The following is a 27,445-nucleotide window of genomic DNA, read 5'->3' as shown; positions in this document are numbered from 1 at the left end:
TTCTCTCGTGGTCTCTATTTCTTTGTGTTCAAGAATGTATCTTAGTATAAAAATGAAACAAGAAAAATACTATGAAGAAAATACATTAAAGCTGCAGTTTCTCTCTAGTATCTCCATATCAAAGGATATTTTGACATAGCAGCAGGGAATAACTAAATGCAGTCTGGATGCTCACATCCCGTGATTACAATGATGTGATTCTGGCACAGTCGGATTGCTGGGGGGGGAACAAAGGTGATATCTTTGTGTTAGATATCACAGGTTTCATTAAAGTGAAAAAGTGAAAGGCATGCAAGAGAACTGCAAAGAATGTGGCATGCAGTCAGCAGCTGTACAGCAGGTCTCTACAGCATGTGTTGACAAGCTGAGCAGCTTCCATTTCACAACTCACAAACACTGTGTTGCCAAATATAAATGAGCCCATCAGATAAATAATGGTATAGAAATACAGTACCAGTCAAAAGTTTGGACACACCTTCTCATTCAATGGTTTCTCTTTATTTATTTATTTTCTTTTTTTATTGAAGACATACATTGTAGATTAATATTTTTATATTTTACATTCTTCAAAGAAATGACATCCAAACTATGAAGGAACACATATGGAATTATGTGGTAAACAAACAAATGCTCAACAAACCAAGAATATGTTTTATATTTTACATTCTTCAAAGTAGTTGAATATGATATTTTACATTCTTCAAAGAAATGGTGTGTCCAAACTTTTGACTTGGTCCTGTGTATAGTAATATGAATAATTAGCTGTAGATAGGGGACGTTTACAACAAGTAGGTCTGTGAACCGTGTGATTAAAATACAGCTGTTGATTGGTTTTTTTCCCCTCTACTTTGCATTGATTCAATTCTAAAACGTCTTTCGACCCTGCTGCCCCCTGCGGATCCATAAACCTGAACACGGGCTCAAATGATCTCGCCAAAACACTTCCTCGAGACGCGTGAGGGCGCTCGTGAGGAGGAAACGCGCAGTGTCCTCGCTTCCTCGTTTGACAGCAATGGGCTTGTTTCACGAGACGAAACTACAAGAATGAAGGTTTCAGGGGACGATGCGGGAATAGACGCAACCGAGGAGACGCTAAGCTGAAAAGGCCATCAGCTGGACCTGGCGAGGAAAACTTCAGCCCATCGACTGAGCCGCAGATGTCTCCTCCGTAAAGTGTCCCTGCATGTTGTTGTGGTTAGCTGCTAGTGCTAACCATAGAAGTTGCCTTGCTGGCTGGCCTAGCAGGCTCATGGTTGAAGCGGGGACAGGATCATTACATGCATGCGTTTCCTTGTCTGTATCTGATGGAGGCTTCAGGGGCTCAAGCGCCGCAGCGTCGGTCCAGCTGTTAGAGTACCAGCGGCGTGAGAGTGAGAGAGTGAGAGAGAGAGTGAGAGAGTGAGTGAGAGAGTGAGAGAGTGAGAGAGTGAGTCCCCACACCGTGAGTTAGCTCCCCCTGGTTAGCCGCCTCTGTCCTCTGGAAGAATGAGTAGAAAACACCATCATTTAAAAGGAGCAGAAGTCAGCTGCTGCGTGAAATACTTCTTGTTTGGATTCAACATTTTGTTCTGGGTGAGTGGACACAGTCTTTGTCTAATAACATGAAGATATTTGAGAGTTTGAACTTAAATTTAAAGTTGCTTAATTCCACATGTTGTTGTTTTTGTTGTTGTTGTTTACTTCTGGTGACTTGCATAAGAGATCTACTTGATTGTGCTAGAGGAAGCCTCTTACTGTTGTGTTGGTGATGACAGTACTCAGGTGTGCTATGATCCTTTAACACTTTCTTAACATGTCTTTCAATGGTTACATTTCACTTTTGTTTAGCAGACCGCTTATTCTAAAGTAGCTCTCTTTTATTATTGTCCCTATGCTGCAACTTCTCCTGTCATGTGACTCTGAAATGATATAAATCACAAATATCACCAGCCGCTTTAAATAGCCCACTTTATTGGCCTACTATAGTTTCTAGACTAGTGAAGGGAACTGGAGATACACACTCATGTAGACAAAAGCTGGGCTGATGTGATTTTCTCTCGTTTGTAAGGATCGGTACCAATAACATGAATCTCATTTGTTTTGTTGAGCCAGTGGAAAGTTAGCCCACATCTCCTCCACAATGCCCCTCTCCATATTTATCTCTCCTCAGTCTGAAAAGTTCCTCTGTTCAGTCTCCCTCACCCCTCCCTCCTCACCCGTCTGCATTGCGACGGGTGTATCATAATGTCTGTGGGTGAAGGAATAGCGTGTCTGTGTGCCCCGGAGGGTCTTCCCACACACTGTTGGAAGGGGAAAAAAAAGGCCACACGGGCCTGAATACCCTCCAGCCCTCCTCTTGTCAAGCACCCCCCCTTTCACTCCCTCCACCACAATGGTACTCAGGCTCTGTGGGACAGCATTGTTTCTCTCACTGACACACCCACTAACGCACAAAGATGGATGGTGATAACAAAGACTGGGGGACGGGGTGTGACTGTGCTTTCTCCCCCCCCCATATGCTTGTTCTGATGGACTCATCAGGCACATGGGATCAACATGCAACTGGATCTCTTCCTGTTCCTCCTCCATTCGTCGCCACCTACTCATTCCTTAACACTCGCCCTCAAATGTAGCACTATTACAGTGTAATCTCTGACATGTTTGTCTGTGTGTGTGTGTGTGTGTGTGTGTGTGTGTGTGTGTGTGTGTGTGTGTGTGTGTGTGTGTGTGTGTGTGTGTGTGTGTGTGTGTGTGTGTGTGTGTGTGTGTGTGAGAGAGAGAAAATGAGGTGATAAGAACTGCCAGAGGTTTGTTTTTTTAAAGAACAATGCACAATTTCATTTTACAATTGGCCTCACAGATGAAAGGTGCTTTGTAATTCAATTGTATTGAGCAATCAACCAGGAAATATTGAGTCATAGGGCTAAAGTGTTGTGTCTGACTCATATTGCCTTCTTTCCGACTGTTCTGACACTCAGGCCAAGCTAACAATCCCGTGTCAGAGCTCTCTCTGAAACTATAGAACAAGTTCCAGCTCGCTGGCTGTTTCCGTTAATAATTGCTATAAGATGTTCTCCTCTTGTCTGTGGGCTGCGAAACAGGATTTGACAGACAAGCTAGTGCATTGCCGAAATAGAGAGAGATGGGGTTTATTCTCCACAAATCAACCCATTTGTCTTTCTCATAGTGATCTTGTCAGGTTTGAAAATGCTGCCTAAATTGAGACAGAATGCTTATAAGACCCTAAACTTAGTGAACAAAATAGAGCAGTACAACTGTGTGAATTCTTCCGGTGCCCAGTCTGCTGTTGACAGCCAGAAATTCTCACCCAAGAACAACATACCTTCTCTCGTCCTTACAATAGACACGTTCCTCACATCCACTTTATTCATATTTTTTTTTCTGCCTGAGCTGCTGAAATGTTTGGAAGCTCTGCATGCTGTAATTAAAAGCTTGTTAAGCTCTCACCAAGTTGCTGAGTTGGTTGGATGGAGACTGTGTTATTAGCTAGCTTCTGCTGTAAGTGTGATACAGTGTTCACATTAGGTTATCACACCATGTTGGGATAGCACATCACAGGTGGTGGTGAGCAGCTGTAAAGAAGTGGGATAGCAGTCATTTGAGGACACATCATTCAAGCTACATTTAGGGACAAGGGCTCATGTTTCTACATGTTGTATACGTGGTATGCATCTCTGATTTGCATTGGAAGAAAAAGCAAAGCAGACTTTTGACTGTGTGTATAGTAAAGCTGAAATGATTACTAACTTAATCAATTATTTTATTGACAAATCTATCGTTCCAGTCTTTTTTTCGAAAAAATGCCTGTATGTTTTTTTTTTTTCTTCTGTTTTAGTAGTTGCCGTTTCCCACAGCAACAGGGAGGCAAAGTCCACTCACAGTGGGAATTTTTCTTTTCTGATTCATTTTGATTTCTGTTCTGGTACTCTATGTCAAGTGCAGTGTTCCTCATGAGTCATTTGGGTTTACACACTATCTGGATTTCCATCGTTTCGCAATAACTGCTTTCAACAGCAACTTTCCATTATAGCATCCTGTGTCTAAAGTCCATTCCAGTCAGATATATTCTCGCCCTGAAATTTGTTTTAGTGACACGCTGTTGTAATTAATCAGCCAAATTGTTACATTGATATTGCAGTTTCAAGTGTGAATGCCAAATGGCAGTGTCGTTGATATCATATCCCTAAGAATGGCTCGGTTCACATGGCCAGCCACATTAGGGATTCAGCTTTTTAGGGAGTCAACAAAAGGGCCGTCACACTTGAGTAAGTCTAAACCCTGTGTGTATTTGTGTTGTTGTGTGAGTCCAGGCAGCGTGGAGCTTGGTTTGTCTGCTAGTTAGTTGGGGTTAATGGGATCAGCTGGCTTAAGGAGGCATCTTCTCAAGTGTTGATAATCTCTCTCCACATCCAGAGAAAGTCTTCGCTCTGGGACACACACACATCTTGCAGCAGCACTTGACAGAAAAATAACCAGATCAGACCTGATTTGGATAATGAGGCAGGTACAGGGACATCTAGATCCAGATTTTGTTTATTTGCTCTGTGATAACAGCACATAGATCAGACAGATACAAATGTACAGAAGAAATGGAAACAAATTACTTCCTAGATCAGGTGAGATTTAAAGAAACAAATCCTGGAGTGTTTTAAGATATGAGAGATACGAGACAGCTACAATTAGATGAATGTGAATCTCATGTAAAATTAGCATCTTATGTTTAATTTTCACGTTGTTTTTATCTACTGCTCAGTAAAAAAAAACCTGATAATCTGGTGTGTTTCAATGCCACCGACTGACCTGAATTTGACTCTGGCTGCTCCCTCTGTGGGAAAAGGAAATAATGTAAAAACTGTACAAAGGCTCAGTTCAGTTTCAGTGTGCTCATTCAGTCAAAATCACTTAAATATAACCGTATTGTCCAAGGCTGGAAGTTTGGTTTGCAGATAATGCTCTATAAACAATATGCTTATATTATGTTGAATGGTGTGTTAGGCTTACACAGTAACACACTTCACAACATTGTCTAGTGATACTTTTAAGTAACGGTAGGAAAATTACAGGGCTCCTACGCAGTATGCAAAATTATTACATTTGAGCCATTTTCAGGTCCGTCGGAAAGAAAAGAAAGTATGGAATTATATGTGTGTTTCCAGACTATTGCCCCCATTCTTTTTTCTGAAATATAACATTCAATCATGTCTAAAAATGAATGTATTATTAATGCAAAGTGACTTTTGGAGCAGACAACCAGCGCAATGTTTACCACTATGTTAGAGCGAGCTGGCCGTAGTGTCCTTGATGCCGTCAATAGCAAGGCAAGAAGTAAGGCAGCTGAGCAGACACACGCAGAACTAAGCCTGTACATCACAGCCTGTAGAACAGCTCTGCTCCCAGTGCAAGATGTTTGACAATGGAACGTCGTCCAACTGTCTGCGTAGGAGTGTGGACCGAACGGCCATGATAGGTGAATGGAAGTTTTCCGAGGGCCAGCTTGACAATTCAATAAGGCCTGGTTGGCTAAGGATTCCAGAATGGAAAAGACAGCTGGGTGCAAACTCTGTGTAAAATCGTTCCATAACCCATGGCAATTGTAAGCCCATATGCAAGGGCAAAAGCACTGTAGCATCCTCTGCACAAATATGGTCTAAAAAACCTTCTGGAATACTATGGAAATGGAAAATGTGTGGGAACCCTGAATTTAGTTGAGAATGATTTTTTTTTCTTTGTTGTGGCTTAAATTGTCCTAGTTGTAGTTGGGCATTGATTTTTAAGTTTTGTTTGTCTGTTCCTTTTCTGAAAAAGTGGCTCAATTATTGCGTGTTTTTAGAAATACCGTTATTGGAGCAATTTACTGTTTGAGAAAGAGACTGAGAAATGGTGTAAGAAATAGTAAGCCAAAATGACAGGGATGGTACCGGGCATGGTTACCTCCATATTGTCTCACTTTATGCTGCCTTCAAGGTGGCCTCAAGCTGTAGCAGGGGGAATGCAACTTGACATGTCTAGCACTGAGGTACTTTTGACCGGAAATAATAACAAAATTCGTTGTATAAAATAAGTACTTTTCTGGTGTCTGGCTGTTGTTTTATTTTAGAAGCACCATGGTAGAAATATTATTTTCTTCCTGCTTTAATTGGATAGTTCACAGCAGAGACAAAGCGGGAGAGATGGGAAAAGAGATTGTGATGCGTACATACTGAACCACCAGGGCATTGGTGATTTGCAATTAGCCATAAGGAGTTTTATATTTATTTGAACTAGCCTACCTATGGAATACTGTATGATAAACTTAATGACACATGCCATCAGTCAGTATGGATTATGTGTGCACACTTCACGTTGCAGTGTGAATAATATCCCAAATCTACTTTTCACAGATTTAAAATGAATCTTGTTATTGAATGTTATATAATTACTTATAATTAAGCATTCACAACTGGTAACTATCCACAATATCTGAAGAACCATTCAGTAAAATTATACTTTCGACGGGGTTGTATAACAGTCTTTTCCATGCTGTAAAGTGAGAGTTGTTTTCTTTGCCTTCTTAATCTATGTGGATTATTTAGAGTCAGAGGCTAAATGGTTGATTACTCCCACTCTGTCAATCTAATCTCTTCTATCTGATCTCCACGTGCTTACCTTGACTTTTCCTCTCTTTTTCTCGCTAAAACCACCACACCCTTTCCTAGAACTGCTTATGTCACTACCAGAACACGCCTGCAGCAACCCTCACTTGTTGGTCTTGTTATGTATTCTGACGTATTGCCATCAGTGTACCTGCTTCCCCGCGATTTAATCAGCCTCCAAACCACATGATTTTTATCTCATGTCAATGGAGCTATTATATCTCCGTCTCTGTCTTTATAATGTGCCTCAGTTCATTACCTTCCCAAAGCTCATAGGAATGACATTTTGTGGCAGCTAAGCAGTTGATTAGACAATAACATTATACAATTAGAACCACACTACCCAGAAATGGGGGATATTCACTTATGCCGTACTGTTGTTTTGTGAAATAAAGCACATTGGTTGGGTAGAACTCTACTTCAAAGTCAAAGAACAGAAGAAGGTCTTTTCAAAATTAGAACTGTATTATCATTATCAATAAATAACACAGCTGAAAAGCTTTGATAAATATTAATAGCAAACAATTAAAGTCTCACAACCTATTAACATCTCACTTTACAAAATATAGTGTAAAAGTATCTCACATCGTCATAAATAGCACAATAAAATCATGGAACTAATTTGCATTAAAGTATTCCTAGAAGCACACAAATTTGGAATAATCCAATCAAAAGAAATCCATTATTTTGAGCTAAATTGGGGTAATTAAACATTAATTTGATATGAGTATGCACAATAGGATTCAAACATTTACAGAACTTCAGAATAAATTCACTTAGGCAAACTAGGATTTAAAAAAATATATAATCACAGCTAAAAAACAGGATTATTAAAAAAATAGATTTGCACCATGATTTGGTGCTGTGACCCTTTTGAGGAGGTTTTTAAATGGTAGAAACAAATATATAAAATGAATTGGCAGAATACACAACGTTCTGCTCAAGGAAAAATCTAACCGGTGCTCACTGCAAAAGTTTAATGATGGTTGGAATAAAAGATCTCCATTCTAAAGAAGCGAACATAAAATGATAGAAATGCATTTCCTCAATAAAAGCATTACCACAAATGAAAAATATTGTTAATGCAGTACAACTTGATGACATTTTTATCAAGTTTCCTCTGATAGTTGTGTGAAGTGTGTCTGTTAAGATGTGCATTCCTTTTGGCTTTGTCCAAAATCAAACAGAGTGTGGAATGAAATCAAAGAATGCACATCTATAACTTGGAAAAACAAAAATGTAATTATCGGCTGAACTGTGTCTCTGTCTGGATGCCGAAAAAATAAGATGTCCTACAGGGTTTTTTTTTTTTTTCCCTCTCTTGTTAATATGAAGCTCTGAAAAAACTCACTAACTTACCATATTTGAAAATAATTGAATAGATATTATTTGACCATAGTAAAGACATTGTCTGAAGATAGCAATAAAATGAAGCAATTCCATGAGGTATAGAAGTGCATTAATAGGGGCCTATAGGACTTCGAGTGGTGGCGGGCTTGTGATATGAATGTTCGTGTGTATTTTGTCTTTAGATTTGTGTAGGTGAATGTGTTAACGTTTCATGTTAGCCTGACACCGGTCTTATATAACATACTGTATATGCTCGTACACTTCAGAGTTTCTTTACATGTGGTGGTCCATCTCAATCAGTCACCCCAAGTTCTCCTTTTTTGCCGTGTTTTTAAACTGTGAGCCCTACATCCATCCTTTACTGGGACAGGAGGCTAATGCCGAAGGGATTTCCCTTAGCTCTCAGGATATCAGATCCTCCAACTTCCTAATCGTGCAGTGCAATGACTCTAACCTGCAATAACCTGATGTAATGATTCATTCTGTCCACAGCAAGTAAGACATTTTCCAGAAGTTAGGTTTCTATAAAAGGTTCTAAAAGCCAATTTTCTCAATGGGCCTCTTTTTACAGTGTATGGGTTTCTACATGAACGCACTATTAACTGCCCATTTTAGAAGAATGCTGGTTATTTTCAACAAAGAATGTCTGTATTTCTGTATTTCTGTACACACTCTTCTTGTGTGTTGATGGATCCACATTTATCCATGAGCCTCACCCACATCAGAGTTCAACAACAGACAGTAATTTGGGATGTCTATCAGGACTGTGTGTGTGTGGTTGCTTTGATCACTTCTGATTTACAGTCTGTCAATGTGAAAAGTGTTTTTTTGTTCGATCTTAACTTTGTTTGATGGTTATTGAGTCTCAAATGTAGAATTTTGCCATTATTTCACTGCTGCTTTCCATCTGACAGTGAAGTAAATCTTCTGTGTGCTTTGTTTTACAGTTACTAGGAGCCGCATTCTTGGGCATAGGCCTGTGGGCATGGGCGGAGAAGGTAAGTTAACATGTCACGCAAACACACTGTTGAAGTACAACATGATTGCCTCAGCAGCATAGCTCAAATTCTTTCAAAGTCTTTACTTCAGCAGAAAAAAGGCTGGAAGAACAATTTTGCACAAGAGAGTTTACGTGAAGACAGGGCTTTTAAGAAAAGTGGCATGGAAAATAAAGGTACTGTTACTGTTAAGGCAAATAACTTTATAAATGTCCGGCTAAACAGGCCACGGTCGTCTCAGGAAATGAATTATGTTGCTGAAGCCGAATTGTGATTTGTGACTGGGAAAAGTGTTGTTGAGCCAATATGTTTTTCCAATAGTTGCAGAATTTAACTTAAGCTAGTAATGGTTACAAATAAGGAGTCAAAAGGCCAAAATTACAAATGCATTTGACTCATAGCTACCACGAATTCAGTGCCTTACCTATCACAAAGTAATTGCCTCAAATTTAAAGTTTATTTTCCACAGTATACCCGCAGCAAACATCAGGTGCTGCCATCAACCTCCCATGTGCAGTGGATCATGACCACATTTAAAACTCCTTCCTATCGAGTTAACAGTCAATTTGTTCATTAATTAGCCACAAATTGTACTTGTCTGTTCAGTAAATGCTACGCCAGCGTGGAAGCGTGTACTGATTAGTAACGTCTGGTCATGAACTCTGTGCAAATAGGCCTGCACCGGAGAACCTTGCTGGAACCGCGTGAATAATTTAAAGGGATTAGACCGAATGATGAATAGCGGGTACTGGGAAGGCATAATGGTGAGTTTGGTCTGAGTGACTATGATTGGTTTGTAGCCCGCTGCGTTCAGACAGACTACATTGTTTCCGTGCGTCATGCTTAAATTCGAATGAGGGCACTTTATTCTGCAGGAATTCCATTAAAACACAAGAATGCAGTTATGCCTCCGTCCTGTAGTTGTCCCTTGGCTTAATGCAGTGGGAGCTTAACATAAGCAGTATGAGATTTCAGCTTCTTGGGCTTTAGCTGCAAGTGTTTGACATGTGTACTAGCAAACAGCATGTCAGAACAGAGAGCAGGCACGCATTCTTTCTGGTGGGATCTCTTTCGAGACGGGTGAGAAATATAGAAAGAGATGGTGCGAGATCATGCACGAATCAGAACACGTTATATATGAACCAGCGTTTTCACTCCCAATCCGCACCTCTCTCTAGTGTGCAATCCTGTGACAGTGACTCATCTTCCAGTGAGCCCACTCTTTGGCGTCAGGGTGTCTTTTCTGTTTGTGTAATGTGGCAATGCGAGGCATGATGCGGACCAGAGACTGACAGGAAAACATGTCGGACACACTGTGGCCTCGGGGCTGTCAGGGCAGGATATGCAGAGAGGAAGGACAGATGTCTGTTTGTGAATGTCTGCTGAAGGCTCCTGAACGGTGCCTCTTCTGATAAAAGTCACTTATTTCATAGCTTGGACAGAGATATACCAGAATTGTGTTTCAGATAAATTGATACTAAATAAAATGATCGAAAACCCTTAGGGGTTGTGTTATTGTATTTATGAAACAACACACTTGGCAGATACATTCTAATCAAATACCTTTTAACAGATGTTTCTGCTGTGCCGCTTCATCTCTGAACAGGGCAACCCTAGATGGCCTCTTGGTTAACTTCCCCCTATTTATCTTTGATATCACAATCCCTTTTCAAGGTTAACTGTGTGTTATTGAAGAGAGAGGGTTTTTGCCGGGACCTATTAAAAGAGAGATAGTAAGGCTTTTTTGAAATATTAAAATCTGAATTTTAACCATTCCCTTTTGTCTTTTGTCCTTTTCCCTCAGGGCGTGCTGTCCAATCTGTCATCCATCACAGACCTAGGGGGCTTGGACCCCGTGTGGCTCTTCATCGTCGTAGGAGGGGTCATGTTCGTCCTGGGCTTTGCCGGCTGTATCGGAGCGCTCAGAGAGAACACAACTCTGCTTAAATTTGTAAGCCAGCTCTCCACTTTCTGAGCACAGACTCCATTTCAACCACTTCTCGCCCTCTTATTGCTGCGGTTCACACCAGAGCCGAGGCTGTCGCTGCAGCAGGTGACTCACCCATAGCCAAATGCTCTAGGTGGTCGCATGGCACAAATATGTGTTATCACATCACTAAACCAAGTCCTGATTCATCAGAATGTTCTGATCAGAAACAGTGATCCGAGCTTCATAAACACACCAAATTATTTTGTCTGTAAGAAATATTGGAATTATTCTAACGGCAAAAACCACGTCAACACCATTTTGGGAGGTTTTGTTTGTGTCTAGCTGTATTGATAACTACATGTGACTGACGGAGACAAACATGCCTTGTTGCTGGCTGCGATTCTGAGTAGCTATTAACTCCAGCCAATGTCCATTAGCAGCAATAAGTCAGGCGTCAGAGCGAGGAGCTAATGTGGCTTTTCAGCATTTATCATTAGCCCCGTCTCCTCCTACATTTACTGTAAAGGGGATGCTATAACGGCACCTCTGGGACTGCGGTTTTTTGTTGCCACACTCACTCAGCAAATCAGTACCGGCCCTACAACCAGACCTGCGCAAGGACATTACATCAGAGCTGGTTTCCTTTTTAGTCTTTTAAAAAGAAATGCCAGAAATAATGTAATTGGTGCTCTGATCCCTTTTAGAAAACAGGATTCTGTTTGGTGTAACCAGATTCCCTGACTGAAGTGACTGATTTATTGTTTTCTTGTGCTTTCCAGTTTTCTGTGTTCCTGGGTTTGATCTTCTTCTTGGAGCTGACTGCAGGGATCCTTGCCTTCGTCTTTAAGGACTGGATCAAAGACCAGCTCAACTTTTTCATCAACAATAACGTCAAGGCCTACCGCGATGACATCGACTTGCAGAATCTTATTGACTTTGCCCAGGAATATGTGAGTCAACACCTGCTGACTGAATAGTGTTTCCAAATGTAGAAAATCCAACTTCCTCTTCCCAGCTCATTGAAATTTTGTTTTTGATACGAGTTTCAAAGCTGTTCTTGAATCAGGCCAGTTCAGGGCAGAGAGGAGACCATGTGACCCACTACAATTGAGTACATCGCATGATTAATGTTATTGTATTTCCCTCAAATGATTATCCAATTATATGAATGAGGCAGTTGAGATAATTGGCTCCCTAGTGTAAACACTAGCCTCCGTCATAATGAACTGTAAAGGCGATTAGATCCTCTGTTGCCTCGCTGTCTGTGTCTCACTATCTGTAGTCGCTCCCCGCCACAGTAAGCTGGCTACCCACCCAAGCTGACCTGAGCCAGACTCTAAAGGGCTGTTTCAAGACCAGATCAGAGCAAATAAATCTGTCTGTTAGCCGGAGTTGGCTGCCTAATCTCTGCCTGTTGTTGTTGCTGCTGTCTCAGTGGTCATGCTGTGGAGCTCACGGGCCCGACGACTGGAACCTGAACATCTACTTCAACTGCACTGAGCCGAACCCCAGTAGAGAGCGCTGTGGAGTGCCCTTCTCCTGCTGCGTCAAAGACCCTGCAGTGAGTCATTCAACCATGTTAATGCATGATGAATAGCGCAAAATTATCATTTCAATTTTTAATCTAGTATAGAGCTGTAAGGATTAGTTGATCAACACAAAATTCATATGTAGCTAACTTGATAATAGAATATTTGTTTAACTCATTTTTAAAGTAAGAATGCCACTTGATGCTTTTCTTTGTCGTACATGATAGTACACTGGATATCTTTTAGTTTTGGACTTGTTGGTCCAACAAAACAAGGCATGTTAAAGATGCTATCTTTGACTCATAATTGGCATTTTCCACAATTTTCTTACTTTTTTTTAGACAAAAAGTCTGCTTATCAACCGATAAAACATTTCTACGTTAATTGAAGCCCTTAACTAGTTTATGAATTGCTTTATTTCTTTTAGCATTTGAGTTGTTTTTAAAAAGTATATTTGTAGAAAATGGCGAATAATGACTCCATATGTAGCAAACATTTGTAGCCATTATTCTGGATCCATACTCAGTTGACGGATCGTTTATCAATCACTTGTGGTAAAGTTACTTTTTAAAGCAGTAAGTTAACTTGATTTAATTCTGCTCTATTCAATCAGACTTTTAAAAAGAAACATTCAACATCTCCAAACTTGTGACCAGTAGCTGAGATTGGGAGGATTTCAACATTTTTGTGTTGTTCTTACAGGAGGATGTCATCAACACGCAGTGTGGTTATGATGTTCGGCTTCAAGGGGTTTGTATTTCTATACATGTCTCTACCACGCTCTATATACTTAACCCTATATTTGGTTTACTTCACTCTCCAATTAAGCTCTGTCTATACCTAGTTCTCTGAAATTTTATATTGTGATTTGTGTTATTTTTCAACAATTTTTAGATAATTCCAAGTCTAATCAAATTCGAGCAGTCAATCAGAACCAATTCTCATTCACAGTACAGTCGGTGTCAGTAGCAGAGCATGATTGGCAGGCAGTGCAAGCCTTTCTGCTGAGTGAAATTACTCCTGTGGGCGAGTTGATTGACATGCTGCAAACCTGTTTGATTGAAACGATCTAAGCATTTGTGGTGGGTGGAGTGGCAATCAAGTTTATTTGTATTGGGCTTGATTGCTTGTCTCAAACCTCCCAGTAAAGTGGATTAATAGATTTAAATGAACTAAAACAATCACATTTAGATTTGTATAGCCTCCTTAGATCATAGTATTGATAAGAAAGAAAGAAAGAAAGAAAGAAAGAAAGAAAGAAAGAAAGAAAGAAAGAAAGAAAGAAAGGAAAACCCCCCCCAAAAAACACAAAAAACGTGTGCCTAGCAACAGTTGGCCAACACAGGGAATGTGTAGGGTTAAGTCGCACTCACTCCCTTCTCTTGGTGCTTCTTGCCTTAATAACAGATTGTTCTTCTGACGGGGATAATTAGGCTCCAGTTATAGCCTAGAGAGCAGCCATACTACACTCTGTAATTGGCAACTGGGTTATGCCAGTCCGTTCCCTTTTCCTCTGTGCGTGGGTGTGGTGGTTACATCTCACTGCACTGCAGTCAGAGAGATTGCTGTTGCTAGGCGCACTGCAATACAGTGAGCCACCTGCCACTGAGTTGGTATGAATTAATTTCCCCTGTGTGCTCTTCTGCTAATGCCCTGGCCATTGACATTTTGCTGAAACTAGCTTGTTTATGGAGTCCAGGCTGGGGAAGAGGAAGAGCAGGAGACACAGGAAGGACAGCAGCACAAAGAAGGGCAGGGGGCTGAAATAGCTTCAGAGGAAGTTTGCAGCCAGAACAACATAGTGTTTCCTGCTTTTTTATTGGCTGCCAAGGGGCCCCCTTTAGCTTCCATTGGTTGAAAGCTAGCTTTCAGGTTTTTGCAAGAGAACAAAGGGTTCGCCTGGTTGAATTGTCTTGAAGAAGAACAAAGAGAGCATTGTATGGGGTACTGTTCAAACTCATTCTTGTTCCCCAATTTTAGTGTCTTTTCAGCTCTAAATTACACCTTTTTCCGTCCCTGAATAGACCATGTACATCATGGTGTGAATCTGACAGGACAAACGGCTAGCTGGAAACAGCTTCCGCCTGTTTGTTCAGTCCTGACAGAGTCCCCCGAGAAACTAAACACACTGCCTTGATATTCCCCGTGATGTCCAGACACTGACCCGTTGTAATCTAAGAGTGACTCAGATATCTGTGGGGAAGGAGTCCCTGCTCAAAATGCTATCTGTGTTGTTTGTTTTGTTCAGCATTAGTTATAGGTCAGAGTTCAGATGTTTGTTTAAGGCCAATGTCCTCCCTGTGAGCTGATCATATCAATGTGGTTTTAAAGAAACTATATCTTTTTCTTAATTTAAATGAACTTCTAATTTTTTCTTATGGTTAAAAAGGAGCTGGACCGGCAGAAATATATCTATACCAAGGGCTGTGTGGGACAGTTCGAGAAGTGGCTTCAGGACAACCTCATTATTGTAGCTGGGATCTTTGTTGGTGTTGCACTTTTACAGGTAAGAAGTCCCTGTTTGTAGATGTTTTTTCTTACAAATAACTTCACAAAGAAACCTAGTACATTAGAAATGAGGCGTTTACCTAAAACTAACAATATGCCTTGGGCCTGATTTTGTATAATCATTGCCATCTAGTGGTAAGAACCGGTATCATTAAGCAAACCCCTGTCACTATAAAATGCTGTATTCTGGTTTCCTTTCCTGTAAACATCGCTTTACTTAATGCCCTGTGTGCTCTCTTCTACAGATTTTTGGTATCTGCCTTGCTCAAAACCTGGTGAGTGATGTCAAAACCGTCAAAGCCAACTGGTGACATGAGAGGTGACGTGAGGGAGCCCCGCCCCTTTAGGCCCAGCAAGGTCAACACAGCACACACAAGTCCCGTCCAGCTGAGGACGGAGAAGCGGAGAACCATTGCCGTTGAGCTAAGCAGCACATATGCACTCTCACACTTTTATACCTGCATACACAAAGAGTTTACTTCCCTGTTTATCAGTGACACTTGAATGGGGAGAAGAATACCCCACACAAACCAAACAGTTAACACTTTGTTTACCACTCAGCTGGATTTTAACCCGGATATACAAAGGACGGTCCTGCCTACTTCGTAGTTAGATTCTTTTTTTCCCCTTTCTGCTTCCTCTGATTTTTGTTCTTTGGACAAGTATATTTATGGGGCGCAGTTTCACAAGAACTCCTGTCAGCTGGGAGAATGGAAGCCATGGATGAAGCAAACTAAAAGAAAAGGATAAGTGACATTTAGTCTCCTTTTTTAGGTTCAACCATTACATTGTTACACAGCCTCCTTCCTCTCAGTGAGGGGTGGAACATCTCCGCCTACAAACAGCCTGTTTTTAACTTGCTTGTCCCCACTCCCTGCTGTAGGGGATCGTGGGTGGCTGGCTGGCTCGCTGGCTGGCCATTAAACACATGGAATCCTCTGCGTGTCTATACTTTCTCCATTATGACTTTTTATGACCACTGTAAAGACTCTGAAGACTGACTGGTAAGGTCTGCAAAGTGTAAAAAAGTGCCATTAATTTCCACTGATAATTTTGTCCCCTTCCTGTTCTTTACATGGAATTTCTGCACCCCGCCCCAGAATTCCTCAGGGCCTGGCCAGAAAGATAATGCTTTCTGCCATTGGTTAAATGCATATCTATTTTTTTTTTCCATCCATGTCTGTGCAATTTAAAGATACTAGCAGTTCATTGAAAGTCGCCCCGTTTGCCCTGCAGTGATTGTATTATCCAATGATTTACTGAAGGATGTTGTATTGTATGATATGGAAAGGCCTGGTGTGGTTAGGAGCGTAGTACTATGCTATATAGGGAAAGGGTTTAATGATATTGTTGTTTATCTCTTAGCATCCCTCAGGCACATGGGATTGCTGGTTTGGGGCCTTTTTTACTTGATTTATGTTACCACACTTGTCTTACATTCTGTCCTCTGCATAGTGAAATAAGAATATTTGTCTGTTTTTAAAGATGTCCTTTATTAATCCTTTATTTCCTATCCTTTTTATAGACACAGATTTTTATCCTGAGTTCATTGTTTGGCTTCACCAGGCGCCTGTTTTACCTCTGACCCATCAGTCAACTGCGAAAATGGCTTCTTATTGTTGATGTTGTTAGCAGTCCTCATGGACACAAGCTTACTGCCAAGGTTTTGTCCGGCCTCAATTTTATAAGGAAGGCTAAGCAAATGACAAATAGCGTTTCTAGACAGCCAAAATGTGAATTTATTGTCCCTTTTATGTGGGAAGTGCCAGTTGGAATGAGAAGTCAAACAAAAATGTAAAATGTAACATTATAGCTTTTATCTTTAATTAAATGTTGTGTTTTTAGTTTTGACTGGTTTTTAAATAGAATAGTAGAAAAAAGCTGTTACCTTTTCATATTAACGACTCAGCCTCAATTTAACATGAACGCTGCTTGAACGTTGACTAGATTATTGATATGTAGTACAATAACCAAGCTAACAAGTCTCACAATTTGCCATGTTGCCATTGTTTCCAGGCTGAGGACATATTCTGATTATTTGTTCTTTCTCAAGTTTACACTCTGCGCTCAGCTTGTGGTCCCTTTTGTTGTTCATTTAAACAAAAAAAGACTCTGGAATCACACTATTAAGTCGCCCTTACAGCTTTTCATCCTCGTCCATGATCCTCACAATTTGACTGGGTTCACTTGATACTTTTGTTAAAAAAAAAAGAAGAAAAAAAAAAGAAACTCTCTGTATTTAACCACGACAGTTGTTTCTGATTGTAGCAGTGTCATTCAGATACACCGCACAGACATGATTTGGCACACCCAGACAAAAATAAAACATGTTTTGAATTGCAATGCAAATAAGTTGAAAGATGAGTAGCATTAATATTCTGTGAACAGAACACCGAACCCCGCTTCACTGAGTCTCTCTGTAGTATACACACACACACACACACACACACACACACACACACACACACACACACACACACACACACACACACACACACACACACACACACACACACAGAGAGGAGCTCGTTCAGTAACAGCACCTTATGATCGCCTGCTATGCCTACATGTCGCATGTTGCTTTCACCCACACGCTCCCTCTTCAGAACCCTACCTGATCCGGCTGCACCTGTTTCAGAGCCTGTTATTTTGATGTATTTTTAAACACAAGGCTCGTTTGAACAAAAAAGAGAAACGCAAGACGGAACAACAATCGTTTGAATTTAGGCTGTCACGAATGAGCGAGTGGATCCAGAGCAGCACAATGCATCTGTACCGGAGTGACTGAAGTGAGTCTTTAATGACTTCTCGATGTTGAAAGTTTTCCATAAGAGAGGCTCATTCATTTCAGCTCTTTAGTTGTAATCAATGAGTAAAAGCCTCGAGCAGTCTTAAGAAAAATGTATAAACATTTTTCAGCCTGATGAGATATATCTTCTCTCTATTCCAAGTGTGTGTGTGGGCCTCTTTGATTCTACTAACTGTTGTAAATCAATCTGTCCCACCGGAGTCTAAGAGATCAGGAATAAATAAACCAGTGTTTATTTTCCCTTTTTTCATTTAATCTTTTGAGAAGTAGGTTGAAACAGATAACGGGTGATTAATTAGTTCAACACGCTTCTTTAAAGGGTTTCCTTATTTTTTTCTTAAATTACCCTTATTTGGAAATGTTTGCTCAGGGTCTTCGACACCCCTTCCCCTCATGATTAACAAAAACCCTCTGCTCATGCATTCGAGAAGATTCTGTGTTGAACATGATAAAATGGTGGGCTGCTGCCTTTTGAGTGATGCTGAGGATCTGGCTGAAGGCAGATGGAGGCCACGGGTGTCAGTTCTGCTGCAGTAGAGAGCCGCAGCTCTTAGACAAAAAGCACTCCCTCTATTTCACTCCCTCTATGTCACTCCCTCTGCAGCCGCCGCGTCTGGATGGATATGCCAATAATCAGACAGTCACCTTGGTAATAATGACAATAATGCCATCATATTCAGTCGTAGCAGCGAGGCTTCAATATGCAGACACTACAAAGGTGACTTTCTGGAATATGTTTGTTTGTTTTTACAGCTTTGGGTAATTCTGGGTTTTGTATTCCTTTAATGTAGGGGAAAGGGGGAGGGAGAAAACAATGCTAATTATGCTTTGTCCTTTATCATAATGGCCTTGCATTATGAAACACCCTCTTAATTTCTCTGCTTTCCCTGTGGGCAGTTAAATCATTCCCGAGGAGGAGCCTTATGCATGCCATGAATGTATAAGTGTATCAGCCGCGGCTCCACACTCGGTTAGGATTTTATTCTTACCCTTATGCAGTGCGATGCACAAGTGAAGCTTAGGGATGTGAAATAAAGCTTTGTCTTTAGCAATGTGTGAGATGTTATTCTGGTTTGTTTCTTTTTTTGATACGTTTTAGTGAGCATGAAAGCAGTTGAGCATTCCATTTCTTCTGTTCGTAGGCGTGTGTGCAGAACCTCATATGCAATCGCGAAGACTTTAAATCCTCAGAAACGACCAGTTAAACAATGTTGTTCTTGTCAATCTCTCTTGTTTTAACAATGTGTGTGATTTCTGACTGATCAAAATCATCAATCAGGTTTTAATAACATTTATTGATCTAAAAACGTATTTAGCTGCATATGCACTTATGAATGATGTGACTGAACTTTTTTTTATCCTTTTCACATACAAATACAAAGTGACACATATTTCACTCTGATAATCTCTCCTGTGATCCTTTTTGAAGGTTTTGACATCTGCTAATGTTTTGAGGCATTTTCAGTTTTATTCCCGAGAAAGGTGATCATTCACAAAGTCTTCAAATGCAGATGCCGGCCACAGAGCCAAGAGAAGCAGCATAATTGACTCATGTTAACAGCAATACAATGGTTGTTAGTGTTGACATTTCCATACCAGGTCATGATATTTGATCAAGACTCAAGCGTGATCTGACTGGAACAAAAAGTGTTTCAAATTCATGGGTTTTACAGTTGAGGATAACGGATTCAGTAGTTAAGGATCATTTAATCCACACAAGAACCACTATAAATATTAATTTTGTTCCGCTGAGCAGCAAGAACAGCTTTCTCAGTTTGACTTGGTTTGCAAGTACAGTTTTGAGTTGATTGCAGCAGAATACAACAAAGAAAAACCATGTTATCCATCCACTCTCTCAGTTTAGACCCATCTACTGGATCGGGTAGCCTTGTAAAGAAATGTTGCATATGAAAACTGTGGACATGGTCTGTTACACTGTATATTGTGTTTAAAATATGCCTCTTTCATATATTAAAGGATTTATGATAACAGAGGAGTGTTTTCTTTTTTTCATCCGAGCATTCATGCTTAATTATATGCTGTATTTACACATTGTAATATTTCATATTTCCACTACTTTATACCTCTACTACATTTACTGCATTGATATCTATAGTTGATGTTTATTTCAGATTTTTTATTTTTTTTTACATATGACCAGCTTACAAAATAAATTCTGTCATAAACCAAACACTACCAAACATGTATAGTTAGTATATAAAATTGGTGCTGCCTTGACCAACTACTCCATTAAAATGTTGTTACATGTTAATGCAACTAAATACTACAGTAAGAATAATGATGTGTATGATATATTTTGCTTTAAGTACATTTTGCAGATTGATTGATTGTAAGCTTTTGGACTTAGTAGATAATTGTGCTTGTCCGACTCTTACTGAGTATCTAAATTATTTTTCCCCCACTGAACTGTAAAAGGGGTCCAGCAACTCTTTTCCGTTAGACACTGACAAGAAATGAAGAATGAACGCTATAGTAATTGTTCCACTTACACTGGAATGTTGTTTTTCAGGTTTTCTGTGATTAGAAAATGCTTTAACTGATCATATGACGGATGAGTCAGCCAATAGAGGGAGACAAATAGTTTCTGTGAGTTCAGACACTGACACACATCTGCTGTGGCTTCGTCTCTTAAATCCTGCTAAAGCAGCAAAAACTGCAATGCAAAACCTGCTAAAAGGGGGAAGGAAATCGGTGTGTGTATTCTATCATTGCCATTAGAGGCTTTTGGAGAGCGGCTAGCGGCTATACAAATCCATTCAGTTACCTGCTATTGCAGCTCTGCCTTGAAGTTGAGATCAAAGAGAGTAACTCTAAGGCAAAAAATAATCCATTAACTTCACAGACTATAGACATTGTCTTTTACTGTGCTTCTCAAAGACAAAACACGCCAGCAGGTTGCAGAAACTGGAGCCGTCTCCTTGACAATGAATTAATGACTTAGTGGACACAAGCTTCAGTGCTTTTGCCGCCTTTGTGTTACAGTTTTTTCCGACAGGGAAGGGCAGCAAATTATCATTTGTAAACCTAGCCATCCTTGAAAATTCATGAATTTAGTGTCGCACCTGTTTACATAAAGCATGTGGCTTTGTGGCTGCAAGGACAACTACCGCAGCACAGATTCCTCCTTTTTTGATTTGATTTAAAGCAGCTGCTACCATGAGCATTATCGGCCCAATAAATAAGACTGGCCTTGTGTTTTTATCTGCACAGGAAACATCATGCACGGTGGGCAGCAACAATCTGCTCCCATACATCCGCACAGTGCTCAAAACCAGGCTGATGTTATTTAAAGGACACAGTGAAGCGATATCATTGCGAGATACTCTATTCATAAATAAAGTTTTAAAATGTAGTAATCACCAGCCTTTATCACAGATCTGCAAGGCTACGCCGGACTCTGCTGCTGCACCTTTTGTCTTGAATTCTGCTTTACAATTTGTAAACAGAGCTGAAAGCAGTCTAATGCATCCGACCCTAGCATACATATAGATGCTCTTCCACGGTACCATGGTACATTGTCATTTCCTTGAGTTCAATTTAAAAATGGTTGGAGATTGTGGTGAAGTCGAAGACAGATTAGTGTAAAATAAGAAAAGTGTCTTCTCTTGAGATTAATTGATAATCTATGTTGTGCGGTTGACTGAACACAATGTGTGAATCAAGTGTCCACAGCATTCTGATTTATGCTTATGGCTTTACAGATAGTAATCTGGAATGCATTTAAAAAACAAAACAAAAAAAAGTGTCAATTTGAACTAGTTGTTGGTACATTGATAATTCTACTTCTACAGGTGTTGGTCTGATTGAACAGCTCCGTCTAGTGGATCTCAGCCTCTTCAGCCTGTTCAACGTGAGTACCAAGTTCAGGCTGTTCTCATGCACTGTTTGTACTTATACCTAAGAAAAGTATCGCAGTATGATTAGCTTATAACACATGTAATCAATTTGAATGAAACCCACAAAATCGTGAGACAAGAAAGACAAAGTATAAAGAACAACAAAGTCCATGTAGGGAGGAGGATGGGTGAGTCCAAACACATATGACTTTCCATTTGTCACAAAACTTCTGTACTTATTTTAACCCCAAACAACAGTCTTTTCCTAAAACTAACCAAGTAGTTTTTGTGGTTTTAAGAAAGCAGGAGCTTGCGCAGAACCACTGATTGCTTGTATTGCTGGACAATTGTAGCAAAGCGCATAAAATGGAACTAATGAACTTTTCATAAGACATCATAAAAACCGTTGTATGAAGATACGTTGCAGAGTTACCATCATTCAATGTCAATATCTGAAATTGATTAATTGATTAATTTTAAACCCTAAGTCTCTGTATTAATATATCATTTTGGCAACTGTGAATTTATTTGCATGTACTATACATAACCAGCTGATTTATAAAGAAATCTGCTAATGTTTTAAACATTAACTGCAATATCTTCCACTGTTGTTTGGGCTTTTGCTAACGTTCAGTCTTTGTGTTTCTCTGCCAAGGAGGTTTTAAGCCTTGCTTCCTTTCAACAGTCATAAGGTCTGTTGAGTTTTTCACTCTGCAGAATTATTAGTGAGATTTCCACACTATAGATATGATCATGCGACTGACAGCAGGTTCCTTGCAGCCCAGAAGTGTCTGTCTGAGTCCATAGCCCCGAGGGCCCCTACATTTGTGTTCAGGATTCCACCAATCCAGTTTTAATCCTTGACTGAGCAGCCGAGTTAGATCCACACAGTTTGTAATTAACCAATTAAAGCCACAGTTCGCAATCTTAAAGTAGACTGACTGTCCTCCATTTAACACTCAGAGAAGAAAAAGCTTCTTGTTCCTGGAGGTGAGTCACTCTGAGCTCAACCTGGATTTGAATTTGAAATGGGAAAAAATCACACCACTGCATTTGATTTCAAAATGTGAGGACAAATGAGAAGATAAGGTTAAGCATGATAATGTTATGAAAAAGAAACCTTTATGCAATATAGATACAATGCATGGTTGTAATGTTCTCATATACAACATCTACACCTCTGGATGTCTGTTTACCAACAAAATGACACATAAATCACAACAGTCATAACACAAATAAGCTATGGTTACGGCCTCTGAGCAAGCATAGCAATTCTTTCCTATGGTTCACACGGGAACAAAACCCACAACTTTGAAGTAACATGCAGAAACCCAGATGCACCGATTGAACTGAACAAGCATCAGCTATCAGGGGACGGCAACACATTACGAGGCAGTGGGAATAAGAGTTCCTGTGGTTCTCCACGAGGGAAGAACCATGTCAGCCTCCAGATAGGGCTGTTAGTCCTGCCGGCATGGACAGCAATTGATTTCATTGATGCGCTCCGTGGAGCAGACTAACCCTGCCAAACTGTCAAAGGCCCCCATTCAGTAGCGGGTGACGTCACATCTGCGTCAGCTAACTTGGAGAAACAGACATCACATGACAGTACTCAGCTCCTCGCCCTTTCATGTGGTGTGTTAAAGGCCTCTTTGAGAGCATTTATAGGGCAGAGACGGAGGTAAACAGAAGTTGCTGTAAATAAAAATCTTTTAGGTATTTGGGGAAAACCAACCTGGTCCCAATCTCAAATACTGTAGGCTGGTCAAGGCCCCCCTGGCGTCTGATACTGACGCACCGGCTATCAACTAACGCTAATGTTATCCTACCCACGTTATTATCAGACAGTCAGATCAAGTGATCTAGTATAAAGACCCAAGTTATAAAAGAAGAGCACCGCGCTTTGACGCTAATTCTACATTGTGGCCGAACCGTGGAATTACAATTTCCTGGTCTGTGACTTGATGCCATTGGGCCCCAAAATACTTTTTTTCAAAAGACTTTAAATGGAAAACAGATGTCTAACTCAGCGACTTACATTTTTTTTGTTAGGTCAGTCAACTTCCCATAACGAACACTAGAATAGCTGCTAATTATGTCACTAAATACTAAAAGTTGTAAAATGCACTAAAAGCCAAATCCAGAGTTCATGTGAATGAGAACGAGTCTGGACGGAGGGCCGGGAGGCGAGGTTAAAAGAAACGCTAGTTATTTTCATCTTAATTCCATACTCAGAAGTCAAACTTTTGTTGCTTCATGCACTAAGGAGCAACTTTCAGAGGATGCTGTATCCACTCCTCTTTATACATCCGAGCCGAAACCAAATTAAGTGGTTTAGTTCCCTAACTAACCGAACTTTCTGTGAAGACGGAAGTTTATTTTAAGACATATGTGTGTAACCAATGTAAATGAACACGCCGTCCCTGCCTCCAAAACTGTAGCTAGAGGGCTACATTTGACGAGTTGGGAGTGTGTTTGGAAAACATGAATACGCTAATCTTCATAGTGGTGCGCTCCTTTTCTTATCTGTTTTAAAAAAAAATGTATGATGTGTATTTCTTATCCCTGAGTTTTGACACCACATGATCCACAACTGATGATGGCCTCCTCTCAAACAAGATAGATAAACATCAATGATGTCATGATGTCTGAGCTTTGTGGTCAGACCTGATTGGTTGATGGTGTAATTGAATGAGTTTCTGTAATTATCTGAGAAACAGTGATTGAATCAGAGCTCAATCTAATTAAAGGCAAGAAGGATTACGGCTGAAGCACAAAACTCACGGCACTGCTCTTAATCTGCTGGCACCTCAGTCACAGGAGCGTGCCGCGGGGTTAAGTCGAAGGATAGAGCTTCTCGGGCCAACCATAATTCACCCATGTGGCTCTGCTTTAAAGACAGAATCACACAGGAGCTAATTGCATGTCACCCATTTTTAGCCGGAATATATATTTATCTGCACTATATATATTTATAGTGCTTTCAAGGTGCTCGACCAGAAGAGCATAATGGATGTGTGAGTGTGCTTCTGAACTAGGTGGGGCACAGCTTTACATTGAAACCAGTTAATGGGGGGGTTCTGTTTTCATTAGATCTCAAGCTAAGGCTCAGGGCAGTCGGGGAGTGGTTGAAGCTAAACACGTATGCGTTATGGTTAAGAGTGAGTGTAATTTAAGTGAATGTAGAGTCTTTAATGGGAAAGTCAGATATGCTCTCTTTGCTCTCTTATAGAGAGTCTGTTGGTTGCCTGGCAACCTCAGAGTGAAAACATGACTCCAGGAAGTCACTGCATCCTGTAAGATATTCCCATTGTTTTTAAGGTCGTTTTGCGCTTTGTACTTTGTGCTTAGTGCTATTTAGCAAACATATAAAAAAAATTAGCAATGTCATTTGGAGCAAGAAAGCCAATAAGGACTGTGAGGAATCTGGGTGTGACCCTGGACGACCAACTGTCGTTCTCAGCAAACATTGCATCTGTCACACGCTCCTGCAGATTCCTCCTCTACAACATCAGGAGGATTCGCCCCTTCCTCACTGAGGAGACGGCGCAGGTGCTCATCCAGGCTCTGGTCATCTCCCGCCTGGACTACTGCAACTCACTACTTGCTGGAGCCCCGGCGTCGGCCATCAGACCTCTGGAGCTTGTCCAGAAAGCTGCAGCACGTCTGGTGTTCAATCGCCCCAAGTTCTCCCACACAACTTCCCTTCTCCGTTCTCTACACTGGCTCCCTGTAAGAGCTCACATCCAGTTTAAGACTCTGGTGCTAGCCTACAGGGCAGTGAAAGGAACAGCTCCTTCCTATCTCCAGGCCTTGGTCAAGCCCTACACCCCCGCCCGACCACTTCGCTCTGCTGCCTCGGGGCGACTGGTTGCCCCGTCGCTCAGAGGTCCCTGCGGCCGATCCACCCGGTCACAGCTTTTTTCTGTCCTGGCCCCTCAGTGGTGGAATGAACTCCCCACTGACGTCAGGACAGTAGAGTCGCTGCCCATCTCTTCATGAAGTACTACCCTGAGCCTTCCTCGTAGCACTTATTGCATTCGTATTAGTTGTTGCACTTATTGTATTCGTATCAGTTCGCTGCACTTATTGAATTCGTATTCGTTTACTGCACTTATCCTATTCGTAGTAGTTTGTAGCACTTATTATATTCGTATTAGTCTGTTGCAATTATTGTTTTTTTTTCAATTATTTGCCTCAGCACTATACTTTTGCTCTGGTTTATGCTTTAAGATGCTTGTTTAAGAAAGGAGATGCACTTATGACTTCTGGTGACTAGTAGTTCTCTTGAATATCTATGTTGAATACACTTCCTGTAAGTCGCTTTGGATAAAAGCGTCTGCTAAATGACTGTAATGTAATGTAATGTAAGTATCTTTCCCAAAATGTCAAAAAAGAAACTGAAGATACAAACCTAAGTGAGCAGGTCATGTATCAGCCCGATCCAGTTCATTTCTTCATCAGGTACCTAAGTACCTGGTGTACAAACGCATACTGTAGCTCCTTCGTTGAGGCCTCTCACTGTAAGTCTCTGTGAGGCGAGTGTGTGCCCTTATTCACCTCAAACACAGTAATTAAGAAGTTGCTTCTGAGCGCATAAAAAATATCTTTCTCTTCATAAATACTTAAGAACAACTGTGTAAATGTAAAGCTTTTTTTCAAGGCCTTAAAAGGTGTAAATTAACAAGTCAGTGGCTGCCTCCCCAGAATATTAATCATTTTGAACTTCACCATGAAGGGATCAGCTAATGGCATCCTGAAAACAGCTACAAGTGAAGTGCAATACAGGTTCCTTACATAGTTCATGTACCAAAGAGTTTAAGCTTTACATAGCATGAAATATTGAATTCTGTCTACACAGCCGTTAGCTCATAATCCCATCATTCCTCTATATATCATCAAGGCAAGGTTACATAACATATGCAGCTTCCAACAAGTCCTACTTAATCATATTAGTAAAAAACACTTCTTCCTCAGCCTATTTAGTGCAGATTTGTTTATCTCCCACCTTAAAATATGTTACTGCGAGGCAATTTAAAGCTGGGGTGTGCAGTTTGTTTTTTGGCTTCATTGGGCAAAAATGACATAATAGCCTTGACTTCTGCACATCCACTTGGCTCTGTTTTAAGGCTTCAAAAATCTAGCCTGTGAACGGAGACTTTGGTCAATCACAGGTCATTTCAGAGAGAGGGCGTCCCTATTGGCTGTTCTACAAATGTGGATTGCGCGTGTACATCCATTCAGATGATGAAAGCCTGATTCAACGGGGGAAACTACTGCATGAAAAGTTGCTATTTAAGCATTGGTAACAACTGCCTCTACTGCAAGGCAGACCAAAAACAGAAGATGGTCTTATTGAAGATGGAGAGAAAATATTGCTGTTAGTTTATCCTTCTGCTAATCGAAGCCAATGGCTCACGGCTGCTGCTAGCTCATGGCAGCTCACAGCTACGGTTAGCAGAAGGATAAACTATAAGCATCATGTTCTCCTCATCCCTCAAACAGTTTGACCCTATGTGCTGTGGTGCAGCCCTAACATTTATGGTTAGCAGAAGGTTAAACTATTAGCAACTTTTTCTCTGCATCTTTAAAACGCTACGCAGATATTGTAGCTCACTCGAGTCTTGGATCACAGTATATGTCATCATATATCGGCACTTCATTTTTTGTGTCTGCCACTTCGAATTCTATGTAGAAACATGAGTCAGTGGTACCAGGCAGTAGAATAAAGGATTACCTTAATCCCTGACTGATTTTGATTTAGGAATAGCTTTTTTTTACCTTACATTTCACCAGCCACAGCCAACATTTGGCAGGTGGCAGATGTTAAAT

The 27,445-nt window shown here is 40.6% G+C and overlaps 1 protein-coding gene across 1 annotated transcript; it reads left to right on the top strand.

Moving 5' to 3' along the window:
- The first annotated feature begins 965 nt into the window (after positions 1-965).
- On the top strand, positions 966-19,739 carry tspan17 (tetraspanin 17). Its single transcript, XM_054597368.1, has 8 exons — positions 966-1,572; positions 8,930-8,980; positions 10,785-10,931; positions 11,690-11,860; positions 12,346-12,471; positions 13,142-13,189; positions 14,829-14,945; positions 15,193-19,739. Exons 1-8 carry the CDS (start codon positions 1,486-1,488, stop codon positions 15,256-15,258), a joined length of 813 nt encoding a protein of 270 aa, XP_054453343.1. The 5' UTR covers positions 966-1,485; the 3' UTR covers positions 15,259-19,739.
- Positions 19,740-27,445: the final 7,706 nt, after the last annotated feature.

This window comes from Anoplopoma fimbria, chromosome 4 (genome assembly GCF_027596085.1).
Source record: "Anoplopoma fimbria isolate UVic2021 breed Golden Eagle Sablefish chromosome 4, Afim_UVic_2022, whole genome shotgun sequence".
Taxonomy (NCBI): Eukaryota; Metazoa; Chordata; class Actinopteri; order Perciformes; family Anoplopomatidae; genus Anoplopoma; species Anoplopoma fimbria.
The sequence above is the reverse complement of the archived record's forward strand: the minus strand, read 5'-3'. Positions and strand labels throughout refer to the sequence as shown.

What these genes read in the sequence shown, in the direction of transcription:
- tspan17 (XM_054597368.1), top strand. Translation starts at nt 1,486, where the DNA reads ATGAGTAGAAAACACCATCATTTAAAAGGAGCAGAAGTCAGCTGCTGC. An exon ending in ACACAACTCTGCTTAAATTT is followed by an intron (nt 10,932 to 11,689) that starts GTAAGCCAGCTC and finishes TGTGCTTTCCAG; the next exon opens with TTTTCTGTGTTCCTGGGTTT. An exon ending in GCTGCGTCAAAGACCCTGCA is followed by an intron (nt 12,472 to 13,141) that starts GTGAGTCATTCA and finishes TTGTTCTTACAG; the next exon opens with GAGGATGTCATCAACACGCA.